General features: G+C 40.7%; 1 protein-coding gene across 2 annotated transcripts in view; it reads right to left on the bottom strand.

Moving 5' to 3' along the window:
* Rb1 (RB transcriptional corepressor 1) overlaps nucleotides 1-17942 on the bottom strand; it is a 134002-nt gene extending 116060 nt beyond the window's left edge. The window contains exons 1-2 of one of the 2 annotated variants that reach the window (XM_052190961.1): nucleotides 17531-17942; nucleotides 14030-14156 (exon numbers count right to left, since the gene is read on the bottom strand). In XM_052190961.1, coding sequence (XP_052046921.1) covers nucleotides 14030-14156; nucleotides 17531-17646 — 243 coding nt within the window. In that variant the 5' untranslated portion in view covers nucleotides 17647-17942. The remainder of the gene's footprint in view (nucleotides 1-14029; nucleotides 14157-17530) is intronic. The other variant, XM_052190960.1, reaches the window with a different exon arrangement.
* Between the last annotated feature and the right edge of the window lie 2742 nt (nucleotides 17943-20684).

Below are 20684 nucleotides of genomic sequence, written 5' to 3'. Positions count from 1 at the left end.
GAAACACAATACTATGGAAAAAGATACCTTCCCAGCAAACAGTGCTAGCAATTATACATCTTCACACAAAAAGAAAAAAAAAGTTATAGGGGCAACCCTTCCATATCATACAAAATTAATTAAAAATGGATCAGAAAGTGAGGATTAAAATGTAAAGCAACAAGGCTAATAGAGTACTTTCCCACAGTGCACACAACTTTGAGTTCAATTTCCAATAAAACGTGTGTGCAAAAAATATAGTTGTCCTTCACTTCAGCACTGAAATTACAAACTTTGATTCTGTAAAGTCACTGTCAAGAGAATAAGAACATAAGCAACAAACTGGGGGTAAATATTTGTAAGCAACATAGCTAATAAAGAATTGTTATCCAAAAGTGCAAAGAATGCTTTAATTTCAATAATAAAACAACTATTAAAATAGGGAACGGATCTGATAAGCATCCTATCAAAAAAGCTACACAAATGATAAATAAATCACTTAACATATATGCTATTAGGATGTTCAAACAAGAAACTACTTTGCATTTCTTAAAATGGAAAAAGAAAATGCATAACACTGACAACACAAAATGCTGGCAATGATTTTCAGTAATTCACTAACAGGTTTGGGAATGTAAAATGATTAAGCCATTTAAAGATCAGTTTGTCAGTTTCTTACAAAGCTAAACATACTCTTACCATATGACATAGCAACTAGACCCTGGTATTTGTTGTCCTTGGTAGTTGGGGATTCTATGGTTATAATAAAACACCATGACATTAAACAGCTTGAGGGAGAAAAGGGTTTCTTTCAGCTTAACAACTGTCAGGTCTGTCAGGTCACATTCCACTGCTGAGGGAAATCAGGGCAGAAACCAAAACAAGGCAGGAAACTGGAGGTAAAAACTGACAGAGGCCTTGGAAGAGTGCTGCTTACTATCTTGCTCTTCTTCAGCCTGTTCTTTTAGAGAACTCTGGAGCACCAGCCAAATGGTAGCACCACCTTGAACTGAGCCCTCCCACATCAATTACCAATCAAGGAAATACACCACAGAATTTCCCATAGACCAATCTGGTAGCAACATTTTCTCAAGATTCTATCTTCCAAAATACCTCTAGCTTGGGTCAAGGTGAAATAAAAACTAGCCAGCACAGTCTTTCTTACAAGGAACTAAGCTTCCGTCTCTGTTTCTCAACTCTCTCTCTCTCTCTCTCTCTCTCTCTCTCTCTCTCTCTCTCTCTCTCTCTCCCCCTCTCCCCTTCTCTCTCTCTCTCACACACACACACACATGCATTCCCCATATGTACATATTCATTCTCTCTCTCTCTCTCTCACACACACACACACACACTCACACACACATGCATTCCCCATATGTACATATTCATTCTCTCTCTCTCTCTCTCTCTCTCTCTCTCTCTCTCTCTCTCTCTCTCTCTTTCTCTCTCTCTCTCTCTCTCTCACACACACACACACACAATATCTGCAGAAGCTTGGCATGGTAGCACAAGCTATAATCCCTGGCAGTCAGAAGACTGGGACAGGAGAAAAGGAGTTAAAGCCAGCTTAGGTTGCAGTGAGTGTGAAGCCAGCCTAGGCAACTTATCAAGATCCTGTCTTGAGACAAATGTCTGGGAGCTGCAAAGATGGCTCAGCTTGCTATACAAGCATGAGAACCTGAATTTGATTCCCAGAACCCACATTAAAAGGCTACATGACATTTGCTACATGCTTGAAATCCCAAACGACAGGGAGGTATAAACATTAATTCCTGAGCTTCCTGGATGGCCAGTCTTACCCTAATACGTGAATTCTGGGCCAGTCTCAAAAGAGAAGGTAAACAGAGCCTAAAGAATGATACCCAAGGTTGACCTTTGGCCTGTATATGAACACATGTGGGTACACACATCTATGCACATGCATAAACACATACACACAAAAATTTGTATGTATGTTTACAGCAGTTTTACTCATAATTGCTAACGTGTAGAAGAAAACAAAATACCCTTTGGAAGTAGAATGGAAAAATTGTGGCACAAACAGATGACAGAATATTATTATCCAACACTAAAAAGAAATGAGCCACCAAGTCATTAAAAGATGTAGAAGCTTAAATGTATATTATTACATGAGACAGCCCAACTGAAAGGTTGTATACTGTTTAGCTACAATATTACATTCTAGAAAATGCAAAGCCGTGTTTAAAAAAAAAGAACAGTGATTACTACAAGTTGAAAGGAAACAGCCAATTTCAAGATGAATAGGCAAAGAGTATTTGTAGAGCAATGAAAGTATTCTATATATACTACGATCGTAGACACATACCATTCAATATTTGTCAAAATCAATAGACCATTTAACATCAAGAATAAACCCTCATGTAAACCATGAACTTAGAATAAAGATGGGAGCTGAAAAGATAGCTCAGCGGTTAAGAGCACTGGCTCTTCTTCCAGAGGTCCTGAGTTCAATTCCCAGCAACCACATGGCTCACAACCATCTGTAATAGGTTCTGATACCCTCCTCTGGTATGTCCAAGGAGAATCACAATGTACTCACATACACAAAATAAGTACACCTTTAAAAAAAGAAGTAATAAAGAATGGCTAATGTAAACTCATCATCTAACAAACAATTTTGAAAGGAATTTTAACAAGGATAAAGCACAAAAAAATAAGGATCACAACTAGTTTGGCATCAACAACTAAAAACTTGAGAAAGAATTAAATAACTCAAAAACACTAGAGACTAGGCATAGAAAGACTCTGACCCCTAAAAGTCAGGAATCTTAAATATGAGTCATACAAATGCTCAAATTAACTTGCTAAGAAATGACTTCAACAGCAGAACAAGCAGTAAGAAATAAAGAGAGCAGTTGCTCTTCAAGAAATGGTTACACAGAGCTAGGAGTAGAGGAAAGTTGCTATAGCCCGAATGCTGTTTATTCCATCTAAAACTCTTCTTGAAATCTGATGGCCATCGTGGCAGTTGGAATGTTAAGAAGTGGTTAAGGCATTAAAGGAAAAAATGGCACAACCATGGGACTCTGTTCTTACTGTGATGAGTCTGTCTGAGTGAGCACAAGAGGAGGTTTGAAAGTGAAGCTATACCTCAGGGTTTCTATTTCGACTGCTCCAGCTTCCCCTGCTTTTTCAACAGAGGATTTCAGACTTCATCTCTCTAGAACCATGAGCCAAAATAAAGTTCTACAGACATACATGTACAGATTTTTTTGTAACAGTGGCAACCCTCTCGACAGCAAGCTGACTGGCAACACAGTTCCAATAGAACATGTTCACTTTATGATTCATTTTGATTGGTTGGTTCGGTTTTCTTTTTTGTGACAGGGTCTCACTATGAAGTTTGAATAGGAATGGGACCCACAAGCTCATAGACCCAGTTAGAACTGCTTGGGAAGGGTCAGAGGGTGTGGCTTTGTTGGGACAAAGTGTGTAACTGGGGCAGGCTTTGAGGTTTAAAATGACTCTTCCTTCCCAGTGTGTTTATCTTTGTTTTGTGCTTGTGTCTTAAGACATGAGCTCTCCACATGCTCATCCAATGTCATGTCCGTCTGCCTGCTGCCATGTTCCCCACCATGATGGTCGTGGACTTTTAATATTTTGAAACTGAAGGTCCCAATATAGTTTCTTGTATAAGTTGCCTTGGCCATAGTGTCTTAGCACAGCAATAGAAGCTGACCTTAGTCTTATGACTCTCCTGTCTCAGCCTAAATACTGGAATTATAAGTGTATGCTTCTATATCCAGTTTAATTTTTTGGTCACAGTTTAGTAATTCTCATAATACTTGGCATTATTTTCACTATTACTATACCTTATGGTGATCTACAGTCTGATCTTTAATACATGATTATAATTGTTTGGGGGAGCCATTGTGTTATACCTATAATAATGACTATAACATATTATTATGTTCATAAAAATGAACATGATAAAAATGTGTTATAAAATCCAACATTCTGCTCCCTCATCTCTCTATCTCCTTTTGAGCCCCTATTCTATGAAACATGAAATTGAAACTAGGTTAATTAATAACCATATACTGGTTTTGTTCAACTGAAAAAAATAAAGAGGCATATATCTCTAATTCTAACCCCCAAACTAAAACTATTAAGCTCAAGAAGGGTGTGATGGATAATCTTAGTTTTCAACCTGACTACATCCTGAGTCTATTAAAACAAAAGCTGTGTGTGGTGGCACTTGCCTTTGATCCCAGTACTTGAGAGGCAGAGGCAAGCATCACTGTGAGTTCAAGGCCATCCTAGTCTACAGAGCAAGTTTCAGGATAGCCAGAGCTATACAGTGAAATCCTGTCTTGGAAAAATAAAATAAAATATAACAACTACAACAACAACAAAAAGCCCACGAACAGCTGGCTACACCTCTGAGGGATTTTTCTGATTGGATCATTTGATTGGGAAGCCCCAACCTAAACCTGGGTCACACTTTCTAGTGGCAGCCCACATGAAAGGACATGGAAGAGTAAGTTTTTGGGGGTTGCCCACGTGCCCTCATTTGCCCTGGTAAGTTCATCTATCCTGTTGCCAAGGCATCTCTCTGATGGTATCAGAGCCTACTTCCACATCCCAAGGGCGACTGAACCAGTTGAAACATGTAGCCTCATGGACTAAACAGCTACCAGATTCTCAGCCTTTCCTTTGAGAGGCAGCCATTGCTGGACTAGTCATCAACAAATAAAACAAAGCCTGGATGACGTGACGGCACGTGTGCTTACAGCATGGTTTATTAAATAATTTAAGTCTGCTGTTCCAAGCTGAAGACCTACAGATGAGAACAGAAAATCTTTTTAAAATATTTCTGCTTAACTGAAAATATACTTGGCCACTGAAGGGCTCTAATAGAGATGTACCAGGTGACACTGTTTTCATGCCTATTGAGTTAAAAATCCATCAGCAGTATAAATCAAGGAATAATTCTGATTTCCAAATCAAAATTTAAGAAACATATAGTCTATAGCTGCCATAGATATTGAACTCCTGAACAAATCAATCTAAACCCAAACTGAAATTGCTTTATCTCTTTGTAACTATGTGTGTGCCTACATGAGTGAGCATGTGTGTGTGTGTGTGTGTGTGTGTTTGTGTGTGTGTGTGTTGTGTGTGTGTGCTCATCCACATATGTATGTATGAAGGCCAGAGATGGACACCAGGTATCTTCCGCTATCATTCTCTACCTACCTTGTTCTTCTGAGTCAAAGTTTCCCGGGGCCTGGAGCTGGCCATTTAGGTTAGGCTGGCTGACTACCAAGTCCCCGGGACTCATCTGTTTCTGTCTCTCAGCTTTGGGATTACAGACAAGCATTGCAGCTGTGTCAGTAGTCAGGTAGGTAGGTGTAAAGGAAACTGAATTCTCATACATACATAGCAATTTACCCACTCAGCCACCAAGATGATTTGCCTTTTAAGTACTAATCAAGTGCAAAATAAAATGGAATGTTTGATTGAATTTGTTCTTGTAACCATTTCATACATGTGTGTAGTGTATTCTGACTACCCTCACCCTCACCTTCTCATTGCCCTCCTTCCTCCAGTGCACACCCCCTCCTGGCCAGTTCCTTTCTCACACTAAGGCCTTTCTGTTTTGTTTTGTGGCCCAGAGTTTAACAAGGGATACCAGTACAACAAGAGTTTGCTACCATTCACTGGAGCATGGTGAACTCATCAGAGGTAGACAACTGAAGACAATGTCTACCCCTCCCCCAAAATCCATCAGTAGCTCATATTTCAGCAAGGAGGGGTAAGGCTAAATGGGTCTCTTGCTGATCTATGATTGGCTGTTGACAAGTCCAGTCCTGTGCAGGCACACTGATGACAGCTGCTGCCACTGTGACATCATGATTGCACTGGCTGTGTCATGCCCACGAGGTAGTCTTTCAGGATTAGACAGAATTTTGTTTTTTGTATTTTTAAAGAACAAAAAATATGTAGAGTTTGACTCAGTAAATTACCTTGTATATATTTAATATGTATTAACTTATTTAATATTCACAATGATTCCAAGATCTGGAAATTACTGACAACCCATTTTACGAATGAGAAAACCAAGGACTGGAGATTTGTTCAAGAGTGTGCAGTCACCACATGGTTTATTTCAACTTGAAACAGTTCGTTCTGACTAAAAATCTTAACCCATCCTCTCTAATAAGCACCGTCCACTTTCAAATGCCACAAAGGGTGCCCCCAGGTCACTACATTGCTCCTGTTTCAGAGAACAGACAACTGGGACCACAACAGCTGCTTTGCAAACAGGTTCATTCTGTCTTTGCATCTGCTTCTCTGAACACATTCCATTATTCTTAAGCCAACCCTCAACATTAAACACTTGCATATTGTAAAGAAAGGGTCTGTTGAATTACAGCAGGACAAAAGAATAGTCTCCCACACCCTCCAAAATGTATCAAGTCCTAAAAGTAACACTAAGTCCCCTGTTGTCCTCTTCCCACACACAACCAGGAATGAATTCATATATTCTAATTCCTATCATTACCTCCACTAAGAAGTAATATTTTAAATTATGCTGGTTCTAAGGAAAGGTAGGAACAAAGCCAGGAAGTGAAAGGGGTAAGGCAAGAAAGTAGTCACATTTTTTTGTATATATTTAATCCTACAGCCCAAAATGGTTTCTGCTACTAATGGAACCTTAGTACACTGCTGATGGGAATGTGAACTGGTCCAGCCAGCCTTACCAGATGACATATCCAGCTATACCATTCCTAGATATTCACCCAAAGGACAAAAAGTCAGTATACTACCCGATACCCTTGCACATCCATGTTTACAGAAGCACTGGTCACAGTGGCCATGGTATGGCCTAAGGGTCTGTCAACAGATAAATGGGTAAAGAAATGGTATACATACTCAGTAAAGTTTTAGTTAACAAAATCATGTTGTTTGCTGGAAACTGAGTCATCGGATTAAGAAAACTGTCAGACTCAGAAATATAAACATCTTATATTTTCCCTCATTTGTGGATCCTAGATTTTTATATACCCACAGAGAGCTACTTATTTATACATGCGTAATGAGAAATCAGAAAGCTGACTAGGACAATAAAAGAAACTATTGCAAGAGGGAGTAGGCAGAGGGAAGAAGAGAGAACAGTGAGGGTAGAAAAGTTTCAAAGAATATGATACACTCGAGATAAATTATTTTATAAAACCCATTACCATATATAACAAATATATGGCAATTATAAAACAAAGGTTGGCCAGCAAGGTGCCTCAGTGCAATCAAAGCGAGCCTGACATTCTGAATTCAATCCCCAGGAAAGGCCCATGTGGTAGAAGGGGTTAAAAGAACTCTTTCAAATTGTCCTCAGACTTTCCAAATGCATACCACAGCACATACACAGCCACCCTTACCCATAGCCATATTATCTACATAAACAAACCAGTTTTTTATTTTTTTAAGAAATAATAGCTTATCTTACAACCCAGCTACCTGGGTTATAGAAGCAAAGAAATTTTCTAGTTTAACTTAAAAAGAAGGAAAGATTATCAGTGTGTGTATGTGTGTATGAATGTATGTATGTATGTATACCATGTGTGAATGGGGACATGAACATGTCACAGTGCATGTATGAAGGCCAGAAAACCTGAGTTATAGAAACTTTCTAGTTTAACTTAAAAAAAGGAAAGATTATCAGTGTGTGTATGTGTGTATGTATGTATGTATGTATGTATGTACACCATGTGTGAATGGGAACATGAACATGTCACAGTACATGTATGAAGACCAGAAAACAACATCATGAAGACAGGTCTTTCCTTCCATGTTTATATGGGTTCTCAGGAACTACCTCAGGTCATGAGCTTGTGTAGCACTTTTACCATCTGACCCCCCCCTCACTGGCTTTTCATTTTCACTATTTTTTTAATGTGTATATATGGCATACACACATATGTGTGCAAGTAACATATGTGTGAAGAGAACAGAAGAAAGAAATCAGGTGTCCTGCTCTATCATTATCTTATTCCCTAGAGACAGGGTCTCTCATTAGGCCTGGAGATGCACTGGCAGCCAGCAAACCCCAGTGAGCCTCCCATCGTCCATACCACTTACACACACTCACACACACACACACACACACAGACATGGGGGTGGGGGTGCTGAGGTTACAAGTGCAGACGGCCACACCTAGATTCTCTAAGCTGTGTATTGGGATTCAGATTCAGATGCTCATGTCTGTGCTGCAGTACTCTGACCCACTGAGTCATATCCCCAGCCCAACTCCCTAAACAAATTTTCTAAGTAAAGTTTGTTGACTATTGGTTGGTGTACATTAACAAGTTATATTGTTGAGGTTAATGTTATTAAGCTTTATTTTCAAATTTTCTACATAACTCCCTATCAGTTAAGTTCTGTAGTTTGTAGTCAAGTTTATAGAAGTGATTTATCCAGACTTCTAAGAAAGGAGGGGTCTTATCCCTGGAGTTTCCAGGGCCATTACTATCTGCATCAATTTTAGTTTTTGAAGACATTATTATTATTATTATTATTATTATTATTTTGTTATTTATTTTTAGTTTATGTGTATAGGTGCTTTTCTTGCATGCATATCTGTGTACCAATGCATCTCTGGTGCCCACAGAGATCAGAGGAAGACATCAGATCCCCTAGAACTAGAGTTATAGAAGGTTGTGAGCCACCATATGAGTGTTAAGAATTAAACCCAGGTTCTCTGGGATATAAGCCAGCGATCTTAACTGCTGAGCCATCTCTCCAGCATGCATGCGTGTCTGTTTAGGGATATATACATGAGTGCAGTTGCCAATGGACTTTAATTCTCTGGATCTGGAATTATAAGTGGTTGTGAGCCATTTAACACAGGTGGAGATCCTCAGTAAGTACAGTAGTTAGTTACGTTTAACTGCTGAACCAACTCCATATGCCACCATGACTGCCTGTACTTGTTTCACTGTTGAACAAGGATCATTCAAAGAGTAACCTGGAGACTTTAAATATACTACTTTTTAAAAAATCTAAATTCCCAACTAAAGACGCTTTCTCTTAAATAATCAAATAAAAAGAAATAAAGTATTGAGCGGTCTTAAAAGTTTGTAGATTTTGACTCAGTAATTAGCTTGTAAAAAATCAGAGAGCCATTAATTTAATTATTTACATTTATCAATAATTTGCTTATGCAGAAATTATTCTTATGAGGATATATCAGCATAAACAAGATAGTTTGGAGAAAAATACATATCCAACAGTTTTTTTAAACTCCAGTGGTTGTTATATTGCCACTAGAAACTAACTCTATTACCAAATAAAGTTTATATATTTATATAATTTAATAACCTAAGAAAATTCTCATGATAAAGCATGACTGAGGCCCTGAACTTGAGCCCAGCACTGGATAAGCCTCTGAGCTTGGGGACACACCCTGTAATTCACTCAGGAGACCGCCCAGAAATTCAAGGTCACCCTTGGTAATAACTTAATGAGTTCAAAGTCAGTCTGAGCTTTATGAGACCCTATCTCAGGAAAAAAAGGAAAGATATGAGACTTAAAAACTAGACAAACTAGTAAAATGAAAGAAGAACCAAATTAAAAATAAAGATGCAAAGGAAATTAAAACAGGCTCTGATGAAATCCAGAAAGGAAACAGCTTCAAAAACTTACATTCATCCCTCAAACCCCTAGAAAATCTAGAAGACATGGATAAATTCCTAGAGCTTTATAAGCTATCAAAATTAAATAAAAAAGATATAAGTGAAAAATGGATCTTAGAAATGAGTGAGATTGAGGCAATATAAAAAGTTTCTCCACAGAGAAACCATGGTCAGATGGATTCACTGCCACTCTACCAACCCTTTAAAGAAGACCTATCACCAACCCTTTGCAAACTGTTCCTTATAACAGAAGGGAGCAGGCACTTACCAATATTATTCTAACTTCAAGCCCAGATAAGGATGAGACAACAAAAAGAAAACAATATACCAATTTCCCTGAAAAAGTTCTCAATACAATTTTTGCAAATCAAATCCATAGGACACAAAGAAAGTCATCCACCTGCAACCAAACTAGCTTCATCCCTGGGACACAAAGGTAATTCAATATACAAAAACTGATATTTAATATAACCCACAGATACACTTAAAGACAAAAAGCATGATTATCTTAAAACAAGCAGGAAAGGTTTTTGACAAGAAGTTATCCCTTCTTGATAAAGTTTTGCAGAGAAGGTAAAGTGCCTGATTTATAAGCATGAGTACCTGAGTCAGATCTTTAGAGTGAATATAAAAAATGGAATGAATGAATGAATGAATGAGGCCAAGCATGTGGCATATGTTTGTAAGCCCAGTATTAGAGAGCCAAGCAGATCCCTGGGTCTCGCCAGCCATCCAGTCTAACCTACTTACAGCTCTAGGCCTGTGGGAACCTTGTCTCAAAACAAAACAGTAAAGAGAAAAAAAAAAAAAGGAGGAAGGGCAGAGGTACCTGAAGAAGGACACACTGGAAGCTGTCTTCTGGGTTGCACACGCACCTACACACACATGAATACATACACATACACACACACACACACACATACACACACACACACACACACACACACACACACACACACACACACACACGAACCCTGGGGAAACAAGAAATAATAAGAAACATCTCAACACAATAAAAGCTACATACAACATACCTATGGCAAACATTATTCTAACTGGGGAATGACTCACAGTATTTCCTCTAAAATTGGGGATGAGGTAAAGGTACCTACTCTTACTGTTCCTGGCCAATATAATGCTTGAAGTCCTAGCTAGAGCAGCAAAACAAGAGAAATAAAAGGAATGCAAATAGAAGGGGAAGAAAGTATCTCTATTTGCCAAAGGTATGATCCTATATTTTAAAGACTAGTAGAAAACTCTTAGATGTAGTAAATACATTCAACACAGCAGAATATAAAGTCAACAGGCAAAAATAAGTACCTTTCTACATACCAATAACTAACTTGCCAAGAAAAAAAATCAGAAGGAAAAGATCCTATTCCTAACAGCTTCAAGAGCACACACCATTAATCCCAGCACTTAGGAGGCAGAGACAGGACCTCAGTGATTCAAGGCTGCTTTGTCTACATAATGAATTCTAGATCGTTTAGACTTACAGACTTTCTTTCAAACAAACAAACAAACAAGAAAAAAAATATTATCATCAAACAAGAAAGCACCTAGGAATCAACATAACCAAAATGGTAAATGACTTCTACAATGAAAACTTTAAAACCATTTGGAAGATGAAGATGATAGAAAATTAAAAAAAAAAAAAAAAAAAAACAAAAACAAAAGAGTCTTATGCTCTTGGATTAGCAGAATACTGTGAAAATAGTTATATTACCAAAATATCTACAGAATCAATACAATGACAACCTTATTTCTAGTAACATTTTTCACAGAAATAGGATGATGTCAGTTTGTAATGTGAGTTTGAATTGACAACTTGACACAGAGTCTTGAAGGGAGTCTTCAGGAATTATATAGATTGGTCTGTGGATAGCTGTGGCAAACTGTCTTGACTGCCCTAATTGCTGGGGGAAGACCCACCCAATCTTTTAATTGAAATGGGAAGACCCAGTCTAAAAGTAGGCAGCACCATTCTAGGTTTTTGCCTCTGAACTATGTAAGTAGAAAAAGTTACAAGTACTGGGCATGCATGCTTTTATCCCTCTCTGCTCTGTACTGTAGATGTGATGGACTAGTTGTGACGTTTCTGCCTCTTTGACTTCCCTATTATGATAGACTATAACCTGGACTTGTGACTTAAACCTCCCTCTAAGTTGTTTTTTGTCAGGATATTTTATCACAGTAGAAATAAAACTAGAGTATGAGATGACAAAAATCCTTAATATTAAAAGCAATCCTAAGGAGGTTATAAGAACAGTTGATTTCAAAGTATACCATAAAATCATAGTAACAAAAACTGCCGGCATAAAAATACTGGCCTAAAAAAATTACATAGACCAACAAAGATAATTCAGAATTAAATCTATACATTTATAGCCACCTAATTGTTGCCATTGGGGGAAAATCCTCTTCAAATAATGCTGAGGTAATTGGGCATCTACCTGCAGGAGATGTGTAACTCTATCTGTATCTTTTGCCCAATACCAAACCAGTGAGATACTTTAATGAGTAAAGGCACTTGTTGAGTCTGATAACCTGCATTCAAATCTAGAACCCATACAGAACTGACTCTTGAAGGATGTTCTCTGACCATGATACATGCACTGTGCATGAGAGCATGTATGCACATATATTAGATGGATGGATGGATGGATGAATCCATGTATGTATGTATGTATGTATGTATGTATGCATGGATGGATGGATGGATGGACAGATAGATGTATGTATGTATGTATGTATGGATGGATGGATGGATGGGATGGACAGATGGATGGGATGGATGAATGGATGGGTGGAATGGACAGATGGATGGATGGATGGGATGGATGGATGGATGGTGGATGGTGGATGGGATGGACTGACAGACGGGCGGACAGATGGGATGTACAGATGGATGGATGGGATAGATGGATGGAATGGACGGATGGATGGACAGACAGATAGATTGTGATTAAAAATAATACAGGACTGAGTGTGGTGGGCCATATCTTTAATCCCAGCACCTTAGGAGGAAGAGGCATGCAGTTCTGTAAGTTAGAAGCCAGCCTGGTCTCCATAGTGAGTTTCAGGACAGACCAGGAAAAATATTTACCAACCACACATCAGATAAAGAACTTATTTTAAATAAGAACTAATTTTAAATATCATTAAAACAAATCATTCACTCAAAAAATAGGCCAATGAACCAACTAAACACACAGTTCTCAAAAAAAGATGTACATATGAGTACTAAAAATTTGAAATGGGGAAATGCAACTTAAAACTGTTTTGAGATTCCATTTTGCCCAAGTCAGCATGACTAATATCAAAACAACAAATATTATCTAGCAAAACTGTGGGGAAAGAGGAGCCTTATATACTTCTGGAAGTAAGGCAGAGTAGGGCAACCCTAACACAAGTCAGTGTGAGGGCACACAAACCACCATTCCATTACCATATGTATGTCCAAAAGACTCGAAGTCAAGACACCAAAGAGATACTCGTACATCCATGTTCCTGTCATACTACTCACAAGAGCTAAGAAACAGAAATATAGATGCCCATCAACCCGTGCAGATAAAGAAAATATCCAATCCATATATATGTATGTGTGTATATATATATATATATATATATATATACACACATACATACATACACACACACACACAAATTTATTCAACCACAAAGAAAAATGAAATCATGTTATCTGTACAAAAATGAATGCAACTGGAGGTCATAAGCTATATTAATCAAAGTAAGTCAGACCAAAAAAAGACAAGTATGTTCTCTCCTATGAAGATTCTAAATTTAAGTAAGTGTGTGTGTGTGTGTGTGTAGTCATGAAAGTTGGAAGGGGAAGATGAGAGGAGAGAAAGAGAGTTTTAAAGTGTAGGGGAAAATAATAATAGCATAGCACAGGCGCAACACAAATTCAGGAAAAGCCATCTGGACGTGAAAGGGGACCAGCAAATAGAAGATAGAGGGATGATGGGAAAGAAGAGTGGAGGAGGAGATGGATAGAAGAAAAAAATAATGATATATATGTACAAAACTGTCACGGAGAAGCCCGTTCCTTTGTATATCAGGTTAAAATGATGTCAGCTCAGTGGGTGAGGGTCCTTGTCCAGGAAGCCTGGCAGTGTGAGTCCAATCCCTAGAACTTCACTAAAAGTAGAAGGAACACACTCTCCACATCCACCACCATCGTCATTATCATCATCAAAATCACCACCAGAATTTTTTATTTAAAATAAAAATTAAAAACCTAAGAAACCATTGAAATAAAAAGCATTTTGGTGCTATTGGAGTATACTCTTGAGTCATGGAGTTATTACTAACTTTTACTTTATATATTTTACTTTCTAGATTTTCCAAAAAGAAATCTTTAAAAACATCCTTACCAGGATTCCATCCACAGATGAAACTTTCTCCCAAGTTAGCCAAGCTCTTTCTCTGACATGATCGGGTACCTTTAACTTCTGACATAATGCAATAAATTCGGGTTCTTCAATTTCTTCAAACTCAAGCCTACAAATTAAAAAGTTACAAAATTGATACCCTTACAGATCAAACCAATTAAGCAAATACTTGTTTCTATAGTTTGCATATATCAGCACAGTTCTGAAAGAGAGCATCTCTAAGTGTTTTAAGGACTTACTTTATCTTTGAGAACCATTATGCATCATTTAAACATATGCTTATCATTTTGTGGGCTTTCCAAAATAAGGCTAGCACAAAGAGAAGACCAGCTGCCAGCGTGGTGAACCACACACTCCAGAGCAGCCAGACAGACAGCATGGTGAGACAAAGCAAGTGCACTAGCTAAAGCACCCTGGGAAGACAGAACAACCGTCTCAGCAAAACAGAAAACTCCACATCCCAGTCAATCCATACATTCTCTCCACCTTCTTGTATTTCTTAATGATTAACGTGATAGAAATGATTGCATCACATATTTCAGTCCTATCTCTTTGACCTTTCTTAACTGTAAGCTTTTAATGGCTAATTCCTTTCCGTTTGACATATAGCAACCCTACAAAGAGCAATGTAACTCTTGAAAACTTACTATGATCCTACACAAAGTATCGTATGCATGGTTTTACTGAATCCCCACATAAGCCATACTTGGTAAGTATTTCCATTCATGTTTTACACATCTACCACATTAGGGAAATTAAAGAAGTCACTAAAAACAAACCAAGTGAGAAGTACCCAGGTATGTACCACGGGTCTTAACTCCATCATCTATGTTCCTGACTACTTTTCTAGCTGGGCAACTCCTTCAAAGCATAATTAGCATCTGCATATCTCAATAATGAAAGTGTTTCAGTCTCCTAGTCTCAGCTTCCACTCCACCTAAGTACTTAGACTAGAGACAGTGTAAAAGAAATAGCACCTCAGCTGTCAAAGTAGACTTATTCCAAGTGCAGATGGACTAGGTTGAATCCTTCCCTAAGCTATGTTCTACACTTTCGACTGAGGCAGTCCTCTTATCCTTGCTAAGAACAGTCATTCGTACATGGCCTGTGAGCTGATAAGGCAGTTTACAACAGTAGTCCTGTAAGATTATACTGGTGTAGAAACATCACTTAGAGGCCATCTTCACCAACATAACATTGTGGCACAATCCATTTGCTACTTATGCATTTAGGTAGATGCTGCTGTAAACAAACCTACTACATTGATACTTGTAGGAAAATATAATATATACAAGGACAATACCTGAAGTGATTATGTTCCTGACGTGTATGCTTCCTAAATTATAGCTTTATCATTATTTTACAGCATATTTCTATTATTAAGAAACAAAGTTTACTGCATAACAGCATGCTTTGTTACACTGGCAGCAGCCTTGTATCTGTAGTGTTTACCACCTCTCTTGATTGCCGCAAGACAGCACAGTGACTATCTATATATCATCAGTGTTTGTCTAAGTGCATTCTGCAACGGTCACACAAAATGCATTTAATGGCACAGTTCAGAAGAGGTAGCAAATCCCTATGGTGAAACACACGTGACTATAGGTAATTCAGAGATCAACTGTGTTTTGAGAACCTCTGTGGCAATGAGTAACCAAGATGAGACTATGTCTAGCTTAAACTTAAAGGAAAACTTTTGAGAAATCCCCAAAGTTAAAAATATATAAAAGGGGAAGAAACTGGGTCTGTCTTTCCCCAGGCAATGGCCAGAACTTCAATACATATAGTTACTTTATAATAATCAATAATACATCCAAAACTGTGTATATGGAATAGCAACTTTTAGAATACATGTTCCTGCTCTTTCTAAAGAGAAACTTCTACACACTGGATACATCAGCGTTTAATTAGAAACAAAAACAAACTCTTCTCCTGGAACAGTCTCCAAACATAGTTTTTATTCTGTATTTATTTTCTAAGAACATGATTTTTATTTGATCCATAAGAAAATCCATTTAGTATGAATTTTAATAGATTTGGACAAGCAATTTCCAAAATTATTTCAGTCTCTTAGGATTTGACCTGAGCTCTGTTAAGAGTCTGGGTCACACAAAGAGCCCTGATGCTCAGGGGGAAGGAGCTCGATAGTCCATCAGCATGCTGAATGCCTGTGATCCCAGAACTGGGGAGGCCGAGGCAGGAGAATAGACAGCTCAAGGCAAGACTGGGTTACAGTCGGAATACTGAAGAAAAAAAATCGAGGACTTAATGACGGGCTAGAAATGAGAGGATGGTGAGAGGAAAAAACAATTCCCATTCTACAAGGGATCTACACTCTCAAAATAAAACTAGTGCTGACAATAACAGCAATCATATTGTTTCAATTTCTGTTACTTAATCACACAGTAGCACAGTCAAGAAAAATAAAAATGTCGAAATACAATAAATATCTCTCCATTGTTCTTATTGGATCCACATGAACTTAAGTTTAGATTCCGTTAATAAATGGAGAGAAAAGTTCTTTGAGAGAACACAGTACCAAACACAAGACAAAAAAAAGGGGGGGGGGGGGGGTTGGGGGGTGAGGGAGGCACCAGAATCCGTGTATGCTCAAATGCAAAAGGCAAGAAATAATGAAGCATGCTGCGGGCCAATCAGCACGCAAGAAGAGTTCTATCCTGAAAAAGAAGGGGGAACAAAGTTTAGAAACTTCCAAGCCCTTGCATTTAAATGTCTCCTGAAACTTTTGCCCACATACCAGTCCTTCTAAGAGTTATGCTCCATCAGTCTCCACAGATGGCTTTAAATCCCCGGGGCCTCAAAGCATTGTTCTAAAGAAACCCCCACAAAGCCCGGGAGCTGAGGACCCCGTGAGCAATTGACACCCACGACCCTGCACTTCGCCTACCAGGCTTTTCTTGGCCTCTCCCAGGACCAAGCTGCCAATGCAGCGCAAGCTCAGAGGGAAAGGCTCCCAACTGTTGCATCGCAGGACAGCAAAAGAGAAAGTCAACCCACCCCGGGGGTGCTCCGGATCGCCACGGAAGGGGGGAAAAAGAGGAAGAAAGAAAACAAACACCGGTAGACTTTTTTTTTTTTTTTGTAACATTTATTTCAATTGTTTTTGCATCTGACGGGGGCTCTCCCGGACCCGCCGGCTCCGCGCCGGGGCGTCGCTGGAGTAGAGCCTGCACCTGTCACTTCGCTCGGGAGCAGGAGCCCCACCCGCCCGACACCTGTCAAGCCGCAGCCCAGACCCCTTCGGGATGCCCTCCCCGTCGCCCGCGAGCCCGGGACCGTGTCAGCGCGCCGCCGCCACCCCGTGGAGGTGGGAGACCGAGGGGACCCCGGGGACGCCAGGCGCCGCTCCTACCGCCAGCCCGGCCCCGCCGAGATGCGCCCGGCGTCCCCGCCGAGATGCGCCCGGCGTCCCCGCGCCCTACCCTTCCCTTCTCTCCGGCCCGCGGCGGCCGCGCTCCTCACCTGGCCAGGGGCAGCTCTTCGGGTCCGCTGTCCTGCGCGGGGTCGTCCTCCCGAGGCGGCGGCGGCGGTGGCGGGGGCTCGGCGGCCGCGGCTCTGCGCGGGGCTTTGGGCGGCATGACGCGCTGCGCGGGCCGGCGCGAGCAGGCGAGGGAGGCGCGCGGGGAGGCGGGCGCGCGCGCACGCCGGGCACGCCCCGTCCTCACCCGACTCCCGTTACAAAAATAATGGGAACGTCCCCTGAGGAAAACCGGACGCGCCCGGCAACCGAGCGCCCGGGCCAACCGCGGGAAAACGTCACTTCCGCCCGCGGCGTCACGTCCGCGAGGCTCGCGGGCCGCGGGCGTCAGTGGGGAACCGGGGCGGCGGTGGCGGTGGCGGCGGGCGAGGGCGAGGGCGCGGGCGGGAAGCCGCGGGGAAGCCGCGCCTGCCCGGGCCTGTCTCCGCCCGCGTCGTCCCCGTGGGCGGCGCCAGCAGAGGCGGGGCGGGCCCGCTCCAAGGAGCCGCGGCCTCTGGGAGAACGCTGGACAGGGCGCGCCCCTCGACCGGCCCGCGCGGCCGGCAAAACAAAAACAAACGTGCCGGGCCAGTGGGAGGTGGGCTCGGCCGGGGTGGGCGGTCCAGGGTGGGGCCATTACTGGCCTTCTGGAGACAAGGGAAGATGGGCGATGGACAGAGTCAAGTGAACCAGGAGGCGCGGTCCAAGCGGGACAGATCTTAGCGGGAAAGTAGCTTTTGAAAACCAGTTTGCCAGGCGGACCCGAGTTTGAAAAAAAAAAAAAAATCGTTTACAAAATCGTTTGAAACGAAAGCAAAAAACCAGTTTGCCGTGTTAATAAGCACGATCCGGCCTCCTTTCATAATTGTTTCTCAGAGGCAGCCGGTCAGACTGGGAAGGTCAGCGTTTCACTTTGCTTGTTATAAATAGGAGTTTGGGGAGCGAATTTGCCCGTGTCGCATAGCAAGTCGGTGGCAGAGGGCTCGAACCTGAGTAATATTTGACTCACCATGTCACCAATGCACAGACACCGGAAAAGAGCGTGCTAGAACTACTGCCACCAAGAGCTGGCTCAGCAACTGTAGCTTTTCTAGTTACTTTTTTTCTTTCAGTCAACATAATTTTCTCTCTTTGCCAGTCCTTATTGGGGGGTTGTCACACAACTCACTAATTGAAGTGCTGTGGATAAAATACAGTTGTTGTTCTGGTGTAAACTATCTTGGAACAGCTGAGCAGGGACTAAGGAAGCAGGAACTTAATTGGGTAGGTTGCAAGCCTGGGCTTATTCTTTGCCTTGATTTTAAGATGTGTGAAGGGCCTCTTTCAGTTTTCAGCCCTGCCTAACCTCAGAAGCCTTCTATAGACTAGACCAAATGTTTGTCAGGAGGTAGAGCCCCAGGCCCTGATGCAGCCACGGAGAATGAATGGAATTAAAATAGCAGCTGAGTTCACTTTGTCCCAGATTTAGGCAAGCGTTCAGGCTACACACAGTCTAGGTTTAGGGAAGATAAAGGATAGACTGCAGGAGCCAGATAAAATGATATGCAGAAATGACATAGTTCTGCCTCATAATTATCAGAGAATGTGACACTTGCCAGTGAATACCACCTTGGTAATTTGTGGCAAGCTACTCTTGGGGGTAAGACAGAATCGCAAAAGAACCTGGGTCCTCAGACATGTAACAGAGCTGGTGATTGGTCATCTCTGCAGGTACTGACCTCAATCAGCTGATGGTCAGCTATTTGTGTCAGAAGTCATTGTAACTTATATTTCTCCCATAATCCCCTTTCAACTTGCAGATCAAAGTTGAGCCTGACCTGGTAGCTCAGGCCTACAATGCTCTGAGGCAAAGACAAGAAAATCATAAGTTTAAGACCTGCCTTGGCTATAGAGTGAGTTGAACTCTAACCTAGGCAACTTAGTAAGACTCTGTCTTATAGTAAAAAGTAAAAAGTCTGGGATATAATTTAATAGTAGAGTGCTTACCTAGCATATGAGGAGCTGTGATTCTAATACCCAGGAGCATGCGTGCACACATACAGAGAGAGGCAGACAGAGACAGACAGAGAGACCTCATTACAGCCTTAGAATCTAACAAGGCATTGGCCACATAAGAACATAGGGCAGCCAAGTAAAGGCAGGGGAATTACATTAACTCACCATGGCTTGTTTTATTTGAACCTAGTTCACCAGTGCTATTGCAAATGAGATTTTCAATTCTTGAAACCTGGGGCCGGGAATGTAGCCCAGTAGAGGGGGGGGGGGGTGCAGAGGAGATTTGGTGATGGAGGAGAAATGGAGGTGGGGAAAGAATTTGAAAAGAGCATTTAAAGTGTGTTTCTGGTAGTTTGACACATGAAAACATCTGGGTTCATGGTTATTGGACACCTCCTTACTCAGACTCTGGCAGTCTTCTGGTAGCCTTTAGCTTGCGTGGGGTGTTGTTGGGTGGGATGGCTGTGCTTTTGTCACATGCCAGGGAAACTGGAAGTGAGTTTGTCCCTTGCTACTCAGAATAAGTAACAAGCTGTAAGAATGTATATATTTGTTATTTTCAAAGTCTTTTCATTTTTTAACTGTACCTGGTTTTGAAAATTCACAGCTAAATTAAGGAAGTAAAAGTTTTGTCATTTCTTTTGAATCTTATAGCAGATTTTTTTTAAAGCCTGTCTCACTTTGTCAGTAAAAGACACACATCTGTAATGCATTAGTAACAGTAGTAGTAGATTTCACAATAGTCACAAAAATTATTCCAAAGAACTAAAGCCCTATGGGTGTCTCCTGACTTAACTGAGAACTATAGTCTCTCATTTATTTAGTAAGAGGCTGAGACAGAAGGATTCCACATTCAAGGCTTGCTTGGGTCCAAGAATGAGTTCACAATCAGACCCTTTCTCAAAATAAAAAAGTTTTTTAAAAAAATGGGGTCAGGCTGGGGTTAACTCAGAATACTTGTCTGGTGTGTATGAGCACCAGGTTCAAACTCCAGTACTGCAAAATAAAAGCAAATTCAGTCTCCCACTTATTTGTAGCCATAGCGCTTAGCACTGGCAATACAGGCACCAAATTTGAATGTCTAAAATAGAAATTAGTTAAGGATTTGATAATTAATTTGAATATTTACTTTCCACCAAAATAAGTTTCACAACAAAAATTCAG

Source organism: Apodemus sylvaticus, chromosome 8 (genome assembly GCF_947179515.1).
Source record: "Apodemus sylvaticus chromosome 8, mApoSyl1.1, whole genome shotgun sequence".
In the NCBI taxonomy this organism is placed as follows: Eukaryota; Metazoa; Chordata; class Mammalia; order Rodentia; family Muridae; genus Apodemus; species Apodemus sylvaticus.
This window is presented reverse-complemented; position numbering and strand designations above follow the sequence as displayed.